The sequence below is a fragment of the Sciurus vulgaris genome, assembly GCF_902686455.1.
Source record: "Sciurus vulgaris genome assembly, chromosome: 13".
NCBI classification, from domain to species: domain Eukaryota; kingdom Metazoa; phylum Chordata; class Mammalia; order Rodentia; family Sciuridae; genus Sciurus; species Sciurus vulgaris.
The window spans coordinates 23,979,324-24,000,970 of record NC_136474.1 but is presented as its reverse complement, the minus strand read 5'-3'; the positions used below and the strand labels follow the sequence as shown (position 1 = coordinate 24,000,970).

General features: G+C 44.3%; 1 protein-coding gene and 1 long non-coding RNA gene across 3 annotated transcripts in view; one reads left to right on the top strand and one right to left on the bottom strand.

Annotated features, from left to right (window-relative positions):
* Positions 1–8,461: 8,461 nt before the first annotated feature.
* Positions 8,462–21,647, bottom strand: part of LOC306643320 — a 135,779-nt gene continuing 122,593 nt past the window's right edge. For both annotated transcript variants that reach the window (XR_013758891.1, XR_013758892.1), the window contains exon 7: positions 8,462–8,993. This is a non-coding gene — a long non-coding RNA (uncharacterized lncRNA). The remainder of the gene's footprint in view (positions 8,994–21,647) is intronic.
* On the top strand, positions 17,079–18,172 carry LOC306642594 (ribosomal biogenesis factor-like; the record flags this gene model as incomplete). Its single annotated transcript, XM_079108388.1, has 2 exons — positions 17,079–17,181; positions 17,855–18,172. The coding sequence occupies 2 exons, from the start codon at positions 17,079–17,081 to the stop codon at positions 18,130–18,132; spliced, it is 381 nt and encodes a 126-aa protein (XP_078964514.1). The 3' UTR covers positions 18,133–18,172.

The window sequence follows — 21,647 nt, the reverse complement described above, 5'->3', positions numbered from 1 at the left end:
CTTAGGATGGAGATGTAGAAATCAAAGTTATGAAATATTTCCAACTTTATTTGAAAATTACACTTATTGTCATTTTGCAAATAGCTAAATATTTTTCCTGCTTATGAGGCTTTTTATTTGTGCTTCCATGGAACATTTTTATTTTGTCTGGGTAGGGTACTGGGTCATTTTGGGATGTCTGTCATGCACACAGCTTAGGCTCAGGTCAAGGTGGATCACTTCCTCCATCTCCGAACTGGACGGATGCATGGGCGGTGTGTTCTCAAGGCAGGCCTGGCCCTTGGCTCTGCTGCTGCCGCTGCTGCTCTTGTCTCTGAACCTGAGGCTGTCCTTACCCACCATCCCCCATCCTCCATCCCTTCAGAGGTTTGGGGGGAGATAGATGTGACTCCATGGGGCAAGAAATCCTGGAAACCACTGCTCCCCTCCACTTACAAAGGGGCCTAGGGCTCTTTGGGTGGGACCCAAAGTCCTTTTGACCTGGGGCCTGATGGAAAGGATGTGGTGGGGGTTGGGCGAGGTCAGGTGCTGTGCCAGGAGTCCCTGTATCTTCTCTTTACATCCACTCCAAAACAGGAAGCCCAGAGACATCAACCTAGGTAGGTCAGGTTGCCCACTCTGGTGAGGATCTTACTTGGGTGGAAATCCCCAACAATGCCCAGGTGTGGGACTGTGGAACAAGACAGGTGGTCTGGATCTAGCCCTGGAGCTGGGTGGAGGGGACAGCTCCAGGGCTAGTTCTTTGGGGCCCAGAGGTGGAGGTTGGTAGGCTCAGAAGCCTCGGGTCATATCAGTTAACTTTTGAGATTCAATTTTCTCATCTGCAAAACAGGCACAGAGGTGTGCCACAGGGCATCCCTCCCTGTTCATTTGGGCTGGGTCACTTTTCCCTTGGTCTTGGTGTTCATCACTGGATGAAGGCATGGGTCTGCAGGAGGAGGACAAAGTGTGTGAGGGCACATGCTGGACTTCTTGGGCCAGGGGATGCCTCCTCAGGGAGCCTCTGCAGCTGGCCCTCCTTTAAGCAAGTGTATTGGAAATGATCACTCATGGTTTTCAGTATTACAAACCTGCCATGTATACATTATTCCATCCTTGCTGCAAAACTTCCAAGTCCTCTACCCTGAAGCATAGGTTCCTCGCCTGGGCCCAGTGTTTTTACCCACTTTGCACTAACCCTTTCATTCTTGTTCACTCGTTCAAAGACCCAGTGTGTGCGTTCCTCTTAGTCCATCTATATTTTCCATTAAAGAACAGTGCTGGCAAGAAATTCAGGCCTAAGTGACACTGCCAAGGGCCTCACTCAGGAGGAGACAGACAGGACCCTTTGCCTTTCCTCCTAAGTTCCCTGGTTCAGTGGAAGAGCTTCTGTCTTCTGAAGTTCATCATCCATGATCAGATTTTTTTTCTTTGCTCAGCAATCAGTGTCAGGTTAGGGATTTACAATAGCAATGAGCAGACACTATGGGCAAAAAGGATGTTTAGCTGCCTCTTTCTGTGACTCTAACTGACTTGGGCTAATTATATGTGCATCTGGGGTCTAGCATTATGAAGTAGTGTAAAATAAAACCAATCACAAAATTGGGAGTAAAAAGGTTTTTTAACAATGAAAAATTTAAATCACTGGCCCCAGAAATAAATGATAAACTGACTCAAATCTTACGTCAAATATGTGAATGAAAATGTGGGAAGTAGCAGATTAGTGAGGTGAAATAAGCAAAGTATTGAATATCTCATGATAGTCACATGTTTTGCAGATATGATGGGATGAAAAAACACAATAAAGAATGCAAACCACAGTACAATGTGTTCACTATCCCCGTGAATGAGTGACTGATAAGGGTCATAGCTAATGACACCTGCCCAGCATTGACAGAGTGCAGGAATGAATTGCACTGGCCAAAGAAAACACCAAAATACAAAATTCCAGGCATCAATTCTAACAAATGCATATCACTTTTTCAACACCTTAAAGTCAAACTATTGTACATTCCTGCACCAAGTTGTGCGAGGAAGAAAGTGAATTCCAAAGAGCAGTGGTGTAAGAGAAAAGCAATGGAGAAGGTTAATGAATAGGACCCCCAGCATCAGATTGGAGAGCTAAGATTTAGATGAGTGGGTGCACATTGGTGGGAAGAATCCAAAACGCAAGCTCAGTACATGGGGAGTGATTGCTAGTGCTGGAGATGTCACGGCTCTATGATTGTGAAGTCCCTCTACATTAACAAGACAAGGGTTTATCCTCTCATGCCCCTTCTATCTGTCCCTACCTCCACTAATTCCAGATAAGTACAGTATATACTTATAGTATATGCCTCTCCATATACAATATCATCAGAAAATCTTCCACGCTTTTGAAATCTGCAACTTGTGTTATGGAATCGAGTTCAGACTCTGACTTGAGTGTGATTATTGCATGGAAACATTGGACAACATGATGCTCTGAAAAGCAAAAAAGGTTTTTTTTTGGGGGGGGGCGGTTCTGCAGGCTACACAGTGGTTCTTTGAGCCTAGTGGAACTCTCCAGCAAAGGGGTTTATTAAGACTGGAGTTCTGGAGAATGTAGAGGTAACAGTAATAGGCAGTGGGAGTCATGAAGATGGTTTCCTATAAAACACAATCCACTGAGGTGATCCTGTTTCATTTCCCCCCGCTGCCTCCCTAAAAACCCATGTGTTTACTATTCAAGTGCATATACTGAATTTTCTTCAGAAGGTGCAATCATTGTTAAAATTAATGAAGAGCCCAACTACACGAGCAAACCAGGGTGGGATCTGGAAAACTGCACAAGGATTATGATGAACTGTAATAGAGGGACACTGATACAATGACTATGCTGTAGTCTGAGAAACAACTGCAACATGGCCCAGAGGCCCATGTTACCACTGTAGTATTTGAAGGAAACTCGAGGTTCTTCTCTACCTACCAGAGAATATCTGCCCGCCCTAACCATGCCTTCTGCCCTCTACTGTTTCAGTCCATGGTCAACAGACTCCATTGCTCTGAGACCAATGTAAGGCAGAACATCCTGGGGGAAGGGCACGGAGCTTAGCTCAGCCTATGGTAGTCAGAAAGCAGAGAGGAGGAGCATTTAGCAGAGAAGAAGTAATCCCCCATGGCCAGCTGAAATCCTCAGTTCCAACAGGACATGTGATTGTGAAATCCTCTAGAAAGCCCAAGACTTACTTCCTCTAGCCATGCCCCACTTGCCTACAGTTACAGTAGCCTATTAAGTTACTCATCAATCTAAATTATTAATCAACTGATTAGTTACAGCTTTCATAGTTTAATCCTGTCACCCCTGCATTAATACAGGAGGTTTTGGGAGATATTGAGATATTGCACATCCCCACCATAACATTCTACCCCAGCCACTACAATCGCCATCACATAATGCAAAATGGATTTAAGTCCATATACAAGAGTCCCCACAATCTTAATGTATTCAGTACTGCCTTGTAATCCAAGTCTCTGAGATTCAAACTCTGAGATACAAACTGGCTGTGAGACCCTATAACAATATATATATATATATAAATATATATATAAACATATAAATATATAAACAATATATATATAAATCTCCAAAATACAATCTCACAGAATAAAAATTCCCTTCTAAAAGGGAGCAATCTGGATATAGAAACAAGTATGGGACCTAAATAAGACCAAAACCCAGTCAGGCAAGCAGGCCCTGTAACTCTGCATACAGCATCTGGAGCACTTGGTGGCAACATGTGATTTCCAAAGGGCTGGAATAGCCTGCCCCTTGCCTTTGAAGCATCTGTGGCACACCTCATATCCAAACCACAACACTGCAATTATTATATTTAGAAGTTAGGACAGGTGTCCTGCTTTCAGATGCAGGTAGTGTGGAACCTGCTCTTCTTCACTAGACTCTGCATGAGCTTCTGCTGAACAGAATCTCCACACAACCTTGCAGCTGGCTCACGCATGTCTTACATGACTCTGGGAATGCAAAGGAAAAGCATCGCAGAATGACTCCAATTCCCAGGCCCAATTCCAACATGACCAGTGGTTGTGAAAATCTCTAGAAAGCCCCACTGCCTACCATTCCACTGGCATTCATAGACCTCAGCTGCCATTGCTGGCTTGCAAAGAGAAGATCCCTGATATCTGACTATCTCAGAGACCTCTTCCCTGAAAAGAGCTTCTTCTGTCATACAAATACCAATGGCCATGGGGAAATGGCTGGCCAGAATCTGTGTACCCACTGGATTTCAGTCAGAAGTGCTGGAAGAAGTACTCTCACACTGGGCAGAATATGCTCCTGAGAGACCTCCTGGGATGCTCAGGCTCTAGCTGGGGAGAGACTCCATTTAGCCCCTTTTGTTGAGTTGTGCAAGGCTAGGAAGGAAATGAAGGGTTTTACAAGGAGCATCAGCAAAAGGAAGGTTGAGGTGGTGATGGGGGCCAGAAATTTTGAACCTGTCACCTTCACATAAAACTTTGGAGTGCCTGCGAGCAGGTTCCTTTGCTGTTGGTGAGAATGCCAAGAGGAATGGTACTGCTCAACAGAATCAGTTTCTAGCGAGACACCCTGGAGGCTGACCAACTGTCAGCAAAGAATGGCCAAGGGGCCTGAGTCAAGAAGAATTGAGTTGTCACTGTGGGCAATGTTCAGGGAATCTTCAAGTACTGGGAACAAGATTTCTCTGGGTATAACTTTAGATTGGAGGAATGAAGCCCCAAATTCACTTGGGGATATTTGCAAACTTCACAGTTTCTTTGCCCAAAGGACCCTGAGCTCTTGCCATTTGCCCAAAGATTCCCACGAAGGAACTGAGGAGCCTCACTCCTGCTGCCATTTCCCTCCACCATTCTGCCCTTTTCTTTGCCTCCACAGTATCACAAATGCTGAGACCAGGCATGAACCTCAATCCTAGTGCCCCCATGTGTCCCTTCAGAGGCCTGCCCTTTCTTCCATTTGCCCCTGTGCCAACACACCATCCACTCTGGGAGCTGCCCCTGGCACCTCATGTGACTACACCCATCTGAGCGCAACCCTCTGGTGCAGTCTGCTTTCCCTGGAATATCTGTCAGCAGGAACTGACTTCCCTACTCTGTGTGGCTGAGCAGTTCAACTCTGGACAACATGGGCCAGAATGGAAGGCAGCAGAGTACCCTCATATTCAGAATGTTGGATGCAGGGAGCCCACAGTGGGGGGTGAATATGACTAGGCAGAAGAGCAAAGGCAAGGTGTGTGTTGGGCCATGTCAGCTTGCAATGGAGTAAGGGTTGTGGAATGTGACTGGTCCTGAGGAATCCCAGCCCAGTGCTTCAGCCCCTATCTGAACTGGAGCCTACCATGACTCTGGAGGAGGGACTGTGGAGGGGTCTGCAGGAATGTCAACACACAAACAACTTTGACCAGATGATCTTCTAAGAGATGGCAGAAAAGTGCATCAGAGGCCTTGGTCTAGGCCTAAGTGCTAGGGAACATGGGTTGCACAGCTGGCTCTAGTGTGGCTTGACACCTATACCTGGCCATGAGGGGCATCTGCTACCACAGGGAGAACCACAGAGCATCTTGCTCTCCAAGCATTGACCCTCTCTACTGGGAGAGTTGGATATTCTGTTAGTCCCAGAAGCTCTGGCCTCAATGTTCTTAGTTCCAACACTGCCTTGAGGTTCAGGTTCAGTGTGGAGGAGTAACTAGCCAAGCTCAGGAGGTCTCCTTCAGCAGTGAGGGCTGCACACAGGGTTCAAGTTTTCCTGGCCTGGTGCTGGCCACCCACGTGGCAAACGAACCCTTTGACAGCATATGGGTCACCCCTGCTTATGAAAGTTGCCACAATCATACCCTGATGCAACAGAAGAGATGTGGAATTTGAAGAACATGTTTAGGGAAGTCCTGTGTCTCAGATCTCCTGAGCACCTGTCTCTGGCCTTTTTTGTCTTTGCTCCAGGAAATCCTTGCCATTCAAACAAACAAACAAAAACATGCAAAAACAGCCCTCTTTGGAAGCAACCCAGCTTTCACAGCAGAGCTTCTACTCTCTCAGGACCTCTCCTAGCCCTTGTTCCCTACGGTTTAAGAGTTCCAATGACACCATTTGTAGAAAAGCAGAGAACCTATGGAGTTATCTTACATAAATCACATCTTTGACAAAAATGATGATGCCTGGCTTCCTGTGTGGTTCAGAACAGGGACATGAGAAGCCTGGGATAAGGAGGAGATACGTAAAGGAATGTGCCCTGTTCACTGAGGCCCACGTGATTCCCTTCAGGTGTTTAGTGATGTAGGATGTTCACAGAACTATTTCTGCCTTGGGAATTTATCCCTCCTGGGACTGACCAGCCCACGTGAAACACTGCTCCCAATCCCTGCGAACAGTTCCACTCTGGTATGAAGCTATGGCTGGGCTTTCCTGATGACTAAGTCTGTGCCTTGCTTACCTGCCAGGTTTGTGCAGTTTGATGCTGCAAAGATGGAGGATCCAATTGATGGCAGGTTCCAGAGCCAGAGTCCTGTAATCCTGTGGAGTCTGTATCCTTCAAGTTCTCCAGTCCGTGGTGATGTGCAACAGCCAGGTAGAGCTGAACACATTCCCACAGGAATCCACGATAAAGAAAAATATATGCCACGGGAGTATGTTGTCCCACATGTGAACATTTCTTCAGGATAGGAGATTCATCTTCCAGGCGGAACAGCACCTTAGCATCTGGGATTCCTGCTGCCTTTGGATTTGAACTGGATATGATCTACTTCAAGTTCATCTTCTCTCCCCTTGCCTGTTCAAAGAATCGACACACCATTTGCCCAGGATATGAGAGTCTGCATGGTCAGAGTACATGGAATACGGGTGTATCCAAATGTCCGCCCACATGATGTACATTCTCCTGCTGGTGCAGTTGCCACTCATGGGTTCTTATGTCAGTGTGTACTGGACCATCCTGGACCAGGTTAGGTCCCTTGAACCTTCCCTCCACCAAATGGCTGGAGCAAATCTGGATTTGCCATATATACACCATTCTCTTAAACTCTATTCTTGTGTGCATCTTCAGAAAGATTGGCTCTAAGGCTCACCTATCAGCAGTCAAATGTTAGTGGTAGCCAGAGATCACACCTGAGGCAATAAAGGTATATGGACATCACGAACAAGGTGGTGGAGTCTCCCATCTTCACCATGTGGGAGGCCACGGAGGAGTCCACAGGAAACTTGGAAGAGAATGGAATGGAGTAACAACAAAAAGAAGACAAGTTGTACCAGATCCAGATTTCCTGACCTACATTGATGATCTGTGCTCCGAGTGGACTTTGTCTCCAAGGAGGGCTGGGCTGGGAACAGTGGTATCTAAAAGATTTGGAGAAAGCCACCCCAGACTCCTGGAATTACCATTCATCCTTTAGATTCTCAGCACTGTGTGCATTTTGGGTGGGGTAGCTCACGGTTATAATTTAACAATCCCATGGCATGGACCAGTAAGTGGTCATCACTGGTTCCTATAAATTCTAGAGGTCTCCTTGACTTGGGCACCCTTCCTACCAAGGCCACACACACACTTATTCCTCCAAGTAGACACCACCATTCCCCACCACCAGCCCTTTCTTGAAAATATTGTTTTCCTTAGAACCACACATGGACATCTTGACACTATCTGAGAACCTGGATCAGGAGGAAGGACTCACCCAGCAGGGTGGCCAGCAGAACCTCAGTCTGTCCCTCTGACACCAAGACAGGTGACACCTCCCATTCAAATTTACCCTTCGTGAATCCTTCTGGCTCTTCTTATTCCTGATGCAGACTGAGCCAGTGCCCATTTCCTTCAGCAGCTGGTGGAGAAGCACCTACTGCCCTTGAAGTGGAAAGGAGGTGTGCAGGTGCCCCAATGTTATGGTATACCCTGCACTGAGTTCTTCTAAGTCAGCTGCTGGCCAAGGTGTAGAGACATAGCCATGGCATTGGACAAGGGGTCTACATGGAGATCTGACCCACAGATCACCTCCTGGGAAACTAAGAGATTCAGGGTCACAGAATTGCAGGTCCTGAGACTGAAGCACACTGGTATCCTCCTGTGCTGTCGTGAGTCTTCCTCACTGGGCACCATCTGGTCCACAACCCTCCCCAGGAGCACAGAAACTCCTCCCTGCACCTGGGGCACAGGTGTCAGGTAGGTCCCAGAAGAGCCTCTCCTACTGCGGGGAGCACATGGGACAGCAAAGCTGTTTACTGACCATGACCATGACCCTACACAGCCTGGACATCCTCCTGGCCTCCCAGAAACTTCTGGTGTCCTGGGAACTGTCCCAGAACTGGGGCCCTCACAGACCCCTTCATGTCCACAGTTAGGAGCACGCCAAGCACCACATCCCCAAAGCAGATCTGCATCCTCTGTTCTCCTGCTGCCAAGGCTAGAAAGTGAGCTCCATTATGACTCTCAATTCACATATAGGAAAGATGCCCTGTTCTGGGCCTAGTCTTCAGGTCTCTGGAGAGCAAGGTGTGATCCTGGGGCTGGTTCCAACTGCCCAGTATCCAAGAGGAAGTGTGAGTCATCAGACCCCAGAGAAAGAAGAGTCATTGAAGACAGTAAGTTTAGTGGGTGCTCTCTGGGTTGCCAACCCCTCAGGTTGGCCTTGGTGAGATTTCACCCTCACTGCATCCTGCAACACAAGGGGCAAAGGATCCTTTTCACTCAGAACTGATCCTGCTGGTCCTCAGGAAAGGACGGGCAAGAGGAGGGCACTGGGGGTGTAGGAGGAAGGCAAAGGGTGGTACTGGGAGGGGAGAAGGAGAGACAGGCATACCTGGGGCAAAGTTGTACACTGGGCGCATTGTATGTCAGTGTGAATAAAAGTAGTCCAGTGGGGATATGTTTTCAGGTCTGCTGCCTTACCCTGTGGGGTCTGTGCTACTCTGTTCAATTAGGAAGAATGGAGGAGGTATCTGCTGGTGCCAGTCTTCAGGGTGCACAGGTGCCTGACCAAGGTCTTTCTTTCACATTTAGGCCGCACCTTCCACTGAACCTGGGAGAAAAATGGATCAAAAGCTTAAAAATCCAGAAATCACTTTATTCAAATGGTTTCAGCAGTTTAGGGGGCCTCTCTTGCACATCCCATAGCATCTGTGTCCCTTAAACATCTGTTACCAATCGGCTGAGGGTTTGTGATTCCCTCCCGAGAGTGATCATAAATAGAGTGCACCTCGCTTAGTATGAGCATTTCTGAGTTTTCAGGGCCAGTGTCTCAGATCTTAGAGTTCATAGCCCTGAGATTGAATGCCAGTGACCCTCAGCTCCTAGTGGTATTAGCACTGCCACTATGTTCCTGGCAGGGGGAGCCAGCAGCTACTGATGGTTCCCAAAAACTCTTCCAACAGCCAGAACTAGCTGTTCCTCAAAGCTGTCCATTGCTGCCACTCTCTGATTGATAGATGCCCTCAGGCTGCTTTCAGGCCAGCACACTTCACTGCTATCTGGGCTTAGTGCAACCAGCCCCACCTGCTGTGCTTGAGATAAAAGTCTTGGACAGGTAAAGTATATCCACCCACTTCAGGCCTCATTGGGAGTTAAGCTGCACACCCTAAGGGGAAATGGCACAGGTACTCTTTGCATAAGGAGATGGGGAAGGGCTCACTTGGCTTAAAAAGCAGGCTCAAGCACACACAGTGTCCTTCCAGTAACTGTGGGACTTCTGTCAGCCATGGTTAGGGAAGGGGCTCCTTGTGCAGCAGACTAGGGGCAGCTGAAGATATTAAAAATGGTGGCAACATCCACAGAGACTGCAGGATAAAGTCATCTACGATTGACCTGTGACCTAAGAAAAGGCTCTGTGATGCTGTGACATATTTGGGGCAGCCATGGATGTCAATTTTTCTTAAATGCCTCACGGGGAGTGTTAGTCCTTTCTCTTCTGTCTCATTTAGGAGAGTTGCTTTTGAGCCTCTGGTCTTCTGAACCATTAAACCATTTTCTAGAACTGAGCATGCAGATGGCATTGTTTCGCAAAGCTGTTTTCTGCCTCTGTGAAAGAGGCTAGATAGTCGAGCTGGACCAAAATTCGGCATGGCCAAGGCCTTCCTGCATAGGAGGCTTGAGAGGACAAGGCCTAGCTTCTAGGGAAAGAAGTCATGGCACCCTTTGAAACCTAACAACACAATCAACACATACTCTTCCTATTGTCATGACTTCCCAGCTGCCAAGCCAGACACCAACTTCTGGTCCCTGCCAAGAAGCGCCGGCAAAGCAGTAGAGCCATGGACCAGGTTGGTTGAAGCATCACTCAGCACCAAGGTGAATTAGCACTAGCTGACCCATCACCCGCAGCAGTCCTGCCCACGCACAGTGGTGACGGTCACTGTAGAAGACTCCACTGAGCACTGCAGTTCCAGACACGCCACTGAGCATGCAGAATTCAATGACTTGAATCTGCAGCTTCCCAGTGTGGAGAAAATGGAAGTGAGGCAAACCTGAATGGGATTGGAAGTTAATCAAAAGCATTATTGCTTTTCCAAGCCCTAATTATAATAAATTGGAATCAGTAGCATTAGTACATTTCCAAACCCTAATTAGCATAAGCTCGGACCAATCACAGTGACTTAAGTGCTATATAAACATGTAGACTAGCACACTTGGGTGAAGAAAGCCTGCTATTGGGTTCCCTCTTACACTGCAAGAGTTCTGTTCCTGTTCCTCAATAAAACCTACCCACCCATCTCACTCATCCTGGTCTATAGCATTCATTCTTTGAATTCACAAGACAAGAACCCAGGAAAAAGAAATTGATAGTGAACTGCTGATGTTTGCTGCAACATTGGAGGGAACAGGTCGCCTCTGACAGGGGCAACACTTCTTGGCTGCAGAGATCTGCACCTCACACAACCTCACCTGCCAAGTGCAGAAAAACTCCAATATCACCAGTGTGCAGTAGAGAATCAAACTTCATCTCAAAATTTTTGTTTCATCTTTTGGTGCCAATCCTGAGGCTTCTTTGGAAGGATGAGTAAAACACACCAATGAAACTATTCCTTTTTTTCCTGGAGTTCTATACTCTTAGAAATCTGTCTATCAAAAATAACAGGCACCTGTCACCCAGTTAAAATTGGAGAATGCAGCTGCTTGTCTAAAGCCACAGGTGGCAGGCTTACTAGAAGAGACTTGACCGATCCCTTTTGTCACTGACAGAGGATGTTTGTCAAGCTCTATTCTTCTAAAGGGTCAGTAAGAGCAGGGATCACCACAGCCAACTGGAGATGCCAGAGGGGTAATCACTGGGTCAATTAATATACACCACACACAGACAGCCATGGACATCCCTTAGTCCCTTTGGCAGGGAAACTGCTAATGGAGCCAGTCCTGGCCTTGACAAACAGTGAGGGTACTGTCACTTACCCTACCATAGCCATATTGGCATGGCAACCTACAAATCCACAAAGACCTCTACCATGCCACCCCTGGAAGGGCAGGATTGGAACTCTGTCCCACCTCCAGATTCATATTGACCCCAGAGATGCCCCACCCAAGGCTTCCTATATGAGTTTATGGTCCCTGCCACAGTGTTTTGGGACTTTATTTTGAGAAGAAGTAATCTAACTATGAAAGGTTTTCAAGTGTTACCAGCAGACATAGATCCTGATTGTCAAGGGGAAATTAAGGTCATGACACAATACTTTTGTCCTAATTCTTCCTGAAACTAGGATAGTAGAAATGGTTCTTGTATTACATAAGCTGACAGGTAAAATTCTTTATCTTGATCTGAGAAAAGAAAAAGATTGGCACCTCCACCTGGGTGTGCTGGTCACAACTGATTCAACAGGGGCATCCAGAACTTGAATTAAAATTAAATGGAAATCTTCTCAAGGTGTGATAAATACCAGGGCTGACGTCTCTGTCATTGCCCCTGTGACAGCGGCCAAAGCCTTGGCCTCTAGATGTGGCCTCTGCAGACTTACAAGTTATTGGTCAGGAAAGTGCTTGACACCTTAGGTGGGAGGACCCTGAAGTAATACTATATTGGTTAAGCTTTAAGTCCTTGATCATCTTCCTGTTAATCTCCAGGTAAAAGGTGTAATAGCTGAGATGGGTGTCCTAGTACTCAATCCAACTCAGTGGTCACATCTCAAATGTTAAATCAAGGTTTGGATCCTATTAAAGGATTAGGTAAAATGCAAAAAGGCAGACTGCTTTCAATCCCCACCTCTCACCAACAGGGGTGAATAGGGCTAGACAATAATGATTGCTCACCTTTTCATTGGGGGATTTGGTCACCTCTCTGACCCGCCAAACAGGAGACAAAAATCATCTGGCTTTCTGACAACACTGTTTGTTGATCAGTGTCTTCTAATAGGAGAGCAGCTTTAAGCAGCTCAACTATTAGTACAAGAACAGTTTTAAGATGATCATATTGAATTTACTTTTAATCCTTGAAATACTCCTATTTTTGTGAGTAAGGAAAAATCTGGCTGGGCATGGTGGTGCATGCCTGTAATCCCAGTGGCTCAGGAGGCTGGGGCAGGAGGATCGCAAGTTGAAAGCCAGCCTTAGCAACTTAGCAACTTAGCCAAAACAACTCAGTGAGACGTTGTCTCTAAATAAAATACAAACATAGGGATGGGCATGTGGCTCAGTGGTCAAGGGCCCAAGTTCAACCCCAAGTAACCCTCACCCCACAAAAAGAAAAAAATCTGGAAGATGGAGTTTACTACAGGACCTCAGGGCAGTCAACAAAACTATGGAGTTTATGGGACCTCTACAGTATGGACTCCCATCATCTACTGCTATTCCTTTATCCTATCACTTATTTATGCTGGATCTAAAGGACTGTTTTCTTCACCATACCTTTGCACTTCAAGGACTGTAAACATTTTGATTTTGTGTCCCTACAGGAAATTTTAAAGAGCCAGTCAAACTATATTGCTGGAAAGTGTTGCCACAGGGAAAGGCTAACAGTCCTACTTTATGCCAACACTTTGTAGATTAAGCTGTCTCCCCCATTCGTATAAAATATTCCAATGCATGTGTTATCCTTATATGGATGACGTCGTAATTGTTCATGCAGAATTGCTTCTGCTCCAGGAAGTCTTCATGGACTTGCACACTTCTCATACTGCACATGGGTTATGCCTAGCCCCAGAAAATGTTCAGAGGCTTCTCTCTATCAATGTCTTAAAAAGTTTAAGGGCATGGAGTTTGTTCCCAGTGGCTCCAAATTAGGATAGACACTTTACATACTCTCAATGACTTCCCAAGCTCTGGGGTTACATTAATTGGTGATGTCCTTCTTTAAAATTAACTACATCATTAGGAGGAGACCTCTGTTCGATATTCTCAAAGGAGATCCCTCTCCATCCTCTCTATCTTCACAACTTATGCCAGAAACTAAAGCTGTGCTGACTTGGGCAGAGTCTGCTCTTCAAAGAGCCCAGCTTCCTAGGCTTGACCTAAATGAATCTATTCAAGTACTACTTTTTTCTACCACCTATAGCCCTATGGGAGTTCTTTGGCAAGAAAAAGGTATTACAGAACGGTTTCACCTGCCACTTTCTTTTTCCAAATCTTTAGCACCTTTTCATGAGTTAGTCACTCAAATTATTACAAAGCTTGACATCAAGTGCTGCACCTATTAGGGCTAGAGCCTTCTCTTATAGTAGTTCCTCTTGCTACCGCACAACAAGATCGTCTTTGACAGTATTTCACAAGTTGGCATATTGCACTTGCTAACTTTTCGGGCTAAGTAGTCATTAACCTGCTAACAAAATTTTACAGTTTGCCTCCTTGACCACTTTTTTTTTTTTTTCTCTAAAATTATCTGTACTAAACCCATTTCCCAGACTCTAACAGTTTTTACTGATGGATCCAGCTCAGGGAGGGCCAGATTTTATAGCAAAAAGGAGCTGAAGGTTCTTCAGACAAAGTTTTCCTCTACACAGTATGTTGAAATACAAGCCATAATTTTTGCCTTAAAAATTTCATCAGAATCTATAAATATTTACAGTGATATGCTTATGTAGTAGGGGCATCTCAGGTAACTGAAATGGTTACCGTGGGACATACTAACTGTGGAATTATTCAGCTTTTGAAATCTTATCAATACACTCTTCAATGATGATGTTACCCATGTTTTATTGGACACATTCAAGCTCATTCAGGTCTTCCAGGACACAGAGTAGAAGGAAACAAAGTTATAGATCATCTTGTTGCATCAGTGTAATGTGTATCACCTTACTCTTCAGACCAAACATCACATGTCCGACATCATCAAAATGCTTCCAGTTTACCCAAAGAATTTGATCTCACTAGGGAATAGACCTGAACCACAATCAAACAATGCTCTAAATGTATTATTCACCTGCTCTTAGCAACTGTATCAATTCTTGAGGCTTTAAGCTAAATCATGTTTGGCAGATGGATGTTACTCACATGCAGGAGTTTGGAAGATATTGGTGGGCTTATGTGTCTATTGACGCTATTCTCATTTTATTTTTGCTGCAGCACAAATGGGAGAAAGTGCTAAGCAGGTAATTAATCATGGCCTGGCCACTTTTGCTGTCATGAGAAAACCTCAATATTTCAAAACTGGTAATGGTCCAGCTTATGCCACTTCTTCTTTTCAACACATTTGGCTTCCTATCACATTATTCATAAGACGGGAATTCCATACAATGCTCAAGGACAAGCAATGGTAGACAGTGCCAATAAAACACTAAAAGATTCAACTTCAAAAGCAAAAAGGGGAGGTAGGGAATAGCTATCTCCGCAGAATCAATTACATCATGCTCTTTTTACTTTAAGTTTTTAAAATTGTGGTGAGGGCCACACTGCAGTTAAGAGGGATTAAGTCTCTGGTCCAGTTTGTTCAACATGGTACGGTGGAAGGACTTACATCAGGAAAATGGAGTGGGCCAGTTCCAGTAATAATGTGGAGAAGAGGCCATGTCTTTATCTTTGCAGAAGGTGTTGAGAGGCAGATTTGGGTACCACGGAGAGCAATGTGACATCAACATGGATGCAACAGCCAGACTCAATGTGCAACTCAAAAGATTGAGGACTGCTCCAGAAACAAGGGACTGCTACAGCAAGACCCACCGCGAAATCCCAGAAGAGGAGAACAGCCAAGAGAAACAACCAACCAATGGAGCTGCACACTGAGTGCAAATCCCTTGACTTGGGATCAGATCAAGAAACTGATGGAAGGGGCCTCTGTGATTCCAGCTACCATGTTTATGGCAATGCTAGCCACTGTAGGTTGCCAGCTACATATGGTGACAGGAGAAAATTACTTGGACCTATTTTCCAGACCCTCCTGTAGTTAATGGATCTAGTCCAGTGTTCACAAATCACTCTGCTATGGTGAGGGTTTATCTGAATGGCATATTATTCCCTCTCGTTACTTTAATTTTACTTATTCTGGGTATAGAGCTGAGGCCCCTATTTGTTTGTCTATTCATTAAAATAATGTGTGCTTACAAGTGTCCCAGGAATATAACACACCCTGTGGTTGCACTGTGTGTCCACCATTTCTGGTCCTTGGGATTTGGAAAAATACCTGCAAACCATTAGTAAAATAGGGTTTCCTAATTCCAGTCATGAGAACTCTGCCAAACACCTTCTGCTCCCTTATTGTCCTAATTCTGCTGCCTGAGACCTGGGAATGTTTCCAAATTGCTAGACTGTGCTAACTGTTCTCATAAGACATAACATTTCCCAGTCTCAGTCATATGTCCTGGACTGGTCTCATCAACTTGATTTGGCGTGTCCTCATGATGAATTCATGACTCCTGGGGCATTTCTTAGTAACATCTTGACCACAAGTTCAAGAGGCCTTCAGAAGGATTTATGGCATCTAGTTGCTGCTTTAGATTTTGTTAACTTCACTAGTCCATTAGTAACGGATGTAACCTGTGGTCGTACTGCCACCCCCCTGATGGTTTGAGAGCATGTATTACGTTTCCTTATGTGTTATTAACAGAAAATACTAATATCAAAAGAATGGACAGTAACTGATATTTTGTACAGTGTACTGTGATCTCACTGTGTGACTAAACATAACAAAGATCAAGATATTTTGTATTTATACCAGTCTTCCTTATTATGCTTCCCACTAGCATTATAGATAACTGGTATCAAGATAAAGGAGTGCAAGTCCTTCAGGCACTCCAAAATCAGAAGATTCAGTCACACTGTGCCATGGGACTTGTAGTCTTTGGTACTGTTACTTTAATTAGTGTAATTACTTCTGCAATCACTGCCTCTGTCACTCTGGCACACAGCTTTCAAAAACCTCATTCTGTCAACACTTTAGCACAAAATACTTCAGGATCCTTTCGAGATGAGGCTATCGATAATACACTTGAAGCTAACATAAATGCTTCAGAAGCTATTATCATGAGCTTAGGTGACCAGATACAAAGTCTAAAAGTCAGACAATTACGATGCCACGTTGCCTATCAATTTATTTATGTAACACCTGTTCCATACAATAGCTTTCAGGGGGATTGGAAAGAGAGGAATATGCATCTGATAGGAATTTAGAATCATAAGAATGTTAGTTTAGGTCTCCTGCAATTGCATCATTATATCCAAGTCAAGCAGGAAAGTCAGATTCCTGTGCTGTCTTCTACCAATTTTGCAGAAAAGCTGTGAGATAACCTAATGGTTTCAGTCCTTATAATATGCTCGAATGTACTACATGGTATCTCATAGGGTTTGTTTTCTTACTCTACATTCTGTGTTGTTTCCTCACAGTCAGTTGAAAGTTTGTCTGGTCCAGTTCCAACACTTCTGAATAGACATGCATAGGTTGCACTAAAAAATAAAAAAAGGAGATGTGGAAATGAGCCCCAGTTATTCCCTGATCCTGCAGTGTAGGCAAAAGCCAAGACTGGAAAGCATTCTTTGCCAAAAGGCACGTGTCAGTCATTTAAAAGCTCTTAGTGTGGCTGCCAGGCTAAAGACACTGGTAACAGGTTTATTGGAGGAGACTTGATCAATTTCCTTTGTTTCTGGTGGTAGAATGTTGGTGAAGATATGTGTCTACTTCTCTGCAGAACACAAACCAGGTTGACCTGATAACTTTAAGTGTCTGCTTCTTTCACCTTCTGACTGACTTGACCTGATGGTGGAGGCACCTCACATGATGTATCTTCTTGGATCTGGAGATGAAGTGTTCCTCTGCTCTGAGGTCTTTAAGAAAGAAGTGACCAACTACTCCCCAGAATGTGAACCAAGCGGTTGATGTCTCTTTCTCTATTCTCTGCTGAAAACTCCCCTCTCCTTCTGGTGCAGCAGCAGACTCTGATTCTTGATATGCTCCTCTGAATCCTAATTGTTTCACAAGGACCCATATGTAGGGCTATTCTCAAGTCCTTGAGCACCTTTTAGTACCCAAACACCAACCATATCCTCAGTAACCTCCTCTAGGACTGGGGCCAATTTGGCAGGTCTAGCCTCAATTCTCTAAGAGCTCACAGCATAGACCCGAGGACCCAAGGTATAATACAAAGTCAGTAGGCCTTTTCTGGCAGAAGGGACATGATTGGATTTTTCTCCTTAATTAGGGACATCACCCAGAGCATTAGCCAGCCTGCCTCCCTGTCCAGACTATGAAGGGGGCAGGGAGCATGGGGAGTATTGGTTTCTTTTGTTTTGATGGAAGTGCTTTGTCTTATGGGAAGAGTGGTGTTCAGTAATTACATAAGGATTGTTTCAGGATGTGGATTTGAGAAAGGAGGTCAGCAACTAGGAAGTTTCTGGAAGAAAAATCATTTGGTCTGGCAACAGAGTACAAAACGAAGGACTTAAACAAGCTATGGAGTGTCTAAAACGTTACAGATGGGGAACTTGAGCAGCTGCATGTGGGTATCAAGGATCTGGTGAGAGACGATGGCTGAGGGCCGAAGTCCAGGAATGTATTGCACACAGCCAGCCAAAAAAACTTTCAGGCTAACAACAAAACAAAACCAGTTACTACTAATCTTAAGAAGATAAACATTGTGAATGATGAAAATGTTAACCGAGTGAATAAAGCTTTTGTGAACATACCGAAGGAACTTGCACACTTCTCAAAAGGCCTTTCTCTGGAACCTCTGCAGAAAGATCTGAGTTCTCAGCATCATGAAAATGAACCACTTAATGTTGACGAAGCTATAGGATTGATGGCTCAGTTGTAATTCAATGGAGATGCATCGAATTCCCCCCAAAAGATCAATAAATTAAATGTTTTCTACAAAAAAAAAAGTTACAGATGGTTTTTGGAAGGTAAACTGCAAACAGTTTTTGTATGTGATCAAGTCATGTCTGTTATGTCTGTTGGATTTCTTTTTTTTCAAATTTTTATATTTTAACTTAGATTCACTGTACACAAATGGGGTACAACTTTCATTTCACTGGTTGGAAACAAAGTAGAGTCACACCATCTGTGTAACTGTACATGTACACAGGGTCATTCTTGTTGAGGAAACTGGGTCTTAGGAGGCTGTCACACTGGTTTTGGGGTCCTCTGAATGGTTGCCTCATGTCTCATTGCTGTGTCAGTTTGCTGCAGTGTGGTTTATGCCCTACATGTGTGTGGCTGTAGGTATATATACATCTGGGAGCTGGGTATGTTTGCCTGTGAGATTGGAGTGCTGGTGTGGGGCTTAATGGAATGGGGGTTTGTATGGGCTTGGTACAGGCAGGATGGCTGCACTGCCTGTGTAAAGCCAGCATGGGTTTTAATTTTAGAAACTTTTGTATTGACACTTCGAAGGAGCTCTTGAGTGGGCACATTTGGTTCTCGGGTGTGTGCATGTTTCTGGTCACATATATTTAGGGTGTCAACTGTGTTGACAGTTGTTTAGCCAATGATGCAGTGGTCACTGAGGGACTATGGAGCAGATGTGGGCTCTGATTCTTTGGGACATGGTTTGCTTGAGTGGTGGAAGTCTGCTGAAGGCAGGAGGTGGTCTTGATGAGAGCAGATTGGTGTTTTGGGAGGACTTTCTTGATTTGATACATGGACGGTTGGATTCTGGTTTCTGTCAGTGCACTGAGGTTTGACCTTAGAGAAGCTATTGAGTAACTTCTCCATACTGAGTGGGGTATGATTCTCCCTCCAAAGTGTATCAATATATTGGTACGCTCCAAATAGTTAACTCAGAATTTACCATAACACACAGGGAATCAAAGGATACAGGACCATGTTGTTAAGAGTGAACAATAGAATAGGTCACAACCCTTTCCCATGGTTGCTCATGAGAAAGGGAAGGAACACCAGCTTACACCCTATCAGGAGGCAAAGGGAATAACAGGGAACACTTGTTTTTCTCTTTTTTCTCTTACAGGTGGAAAATATTCCCTCTGCTATGTTCCACAGTTGAAATCACTTTGATCCACAAGCTCTAAAGAAGAAATGCCTGATATTTTTCTGCATCCAAGCCTGGCCCAAATATGAGGTGGAGGCCACTGGGATAAAATGGCCTCCAAAGGGAAGCATAAACTTACAACACCAACTTACAGCTAGACTTGTTTCATGAAAGGGAGGGAAAATGGGCAGAAGTCACTCTGGGTACTGCATTTTGCCTTTTGTTCCCCGAATGGCAAATTGCTTGCTTCCTCAGTTGCCTGCCTGACATCTGTCTGTAAGTGGGCTGCATGAGCAAGTGCCCAAACCAGTTCAAGACCAAAGAAAAAGTTTCACTTCTAAAATTCATGCCACTATGGAAATAAATGGTTGGTTTTCTTATACTATGGAATTCCGTTTTAGTAAATTCCATCCTACATGACTAGAGAAAGGGAGTCACAGAAGGAAAAGGAATCTAAAAAGGCAGCCTGTACCAGGTCCCACATCTTTTGAAGACAATTAAAATGCATAAATGCTGCTTTGGGGACAACTGTAGCAGGTGCTATCCCAAATCATCAGAGACTCGAAGAGACCCATTTGTTCTTAGGCTTCAATTTATTCCTCCCTCTAAGGCCTCCTTCTGTTCTAAAAGTAATGGCTCCACTTTGTCAGCCAGATGAGTTCAGTGTCTTTTAACAGTACCGACCTCCCTATTGCCCAAGGATTACTATTGTTCTCTCGAAAAATTCTTTTAAAAAATGCATATTTCTGGATTCTTGGTCAATATGCTATGTGAACAGATTAAAGTATATGGCTTTAACTTAAAAAAGGCTCCAGATCCTTTCAGTGAAAAGTTCTTACATTGCCTTTCCATATGGGTTCCAAATAATTCTGGAATCATAAGAGGGGTGATTTTTTATTTCTGGAGATAGAATTAACCCACTAGGTAGACTCCTTGATGGGAAAAGTCCTACAAAATTGCCAAACCCTGGAATATTTTGACCACTAATGCTGGGGGAAATTGTTTTCTTCCAAGGAGAATATCACTTTTATGTTAACAGTTCTAGATTCAAATCCATTGACAAAAAAACTCCAATCAGATTGTAACTCAGGAAGAAGAGCTTTCCAATTGGTGGACATCACATGGGCACTACTCCTTCAGAGGCTGTGGCCCTTACTTGCCCACTTAGACATGGAGTTTTGGGGTTTGCACTTTGGCTTATGAATATTAAATGCCCTAATGAAATTTGTCCCTTATTGTCTTCAAGCTATTGAGTTGCAGATGGTGTTAGAGATGGAGACACAGATGGATTATTGAGGTCCTCTAAATAGACACACTGAGGAGTTTCCCTATTTGCCAGAGCTAATGTCCCCATGCAGCCTGAAGAACACAGGGTGGCCATCAACCAAATTCCCTAATGGCAGTTAGGGCTATTTCTTCAGAGGAGGGAATAAGAGCAGGAACTACAATCATGATAGGAATACCGGGCAGAGACCTTGATTGCTATAATTCCATATTCAAAGAATCTAATGGACAAATGAATAAGCATATGAAGAGCAGTTGGTCAACATTCTGATTGGAGGATGGGGGGCCCATGAACATAGAATGTCTTACTCTGATTGGATGTAGAAACTCACTTTTCTAAAAGTCATCAGACAGTGCCTTTAAAGGTCACCTCCAGCAACACCAAAACAAACCCCTAGACAGTAACAACTCATGTGACACGACACCCTCCCTTGTGGGAGCTGTACCACTTGTGTGCTAAAAGAAAGAAATAGAATTTGTCACTTTATCCTCTCTTGGCTATGAGTCTCATTCCTCAGATCCACAAGAAAGAACCTACACCTCATGGCACCTTAATAGCAATAAAAGAAATGGGAGGAGACCCCCAATACTTCACAACAATTCAACAACTGTCCATATAGATAATACCTTGGAAGAAATGCAGTATGAAGAATTTAGAAAGTTGATGTTTTTAAATGATTCATGAACTACAACAATATCTAAGCAAGAATTAACAGAAAAACAAGGAAACAAAAGATCATTTCTGTAAAAAAAAGGTTCTGAGAATGAACAAACCAGAAGTCCTGGAAATGACAGACTCAATAAATCCAAGTAAAAATTCAGCTGAAAGCACCACCAACAGATTACACAACAGAGAAGATAGATTTTCAAGCCCTAAAGACAGAGTATGTGATCTTAAAAACAGAAACAAAAGACAACAAAGGAACAGAACATTCAGGAAATCCGGCACAACATTAGAAAACCAAACCTAAGAATCAGCTGACAATGAGGAGACTGGAAAGATGCAATCTAAGGTTATGCATCATCTATTCAGTGCAATAATATCAGAAAAAATTCTA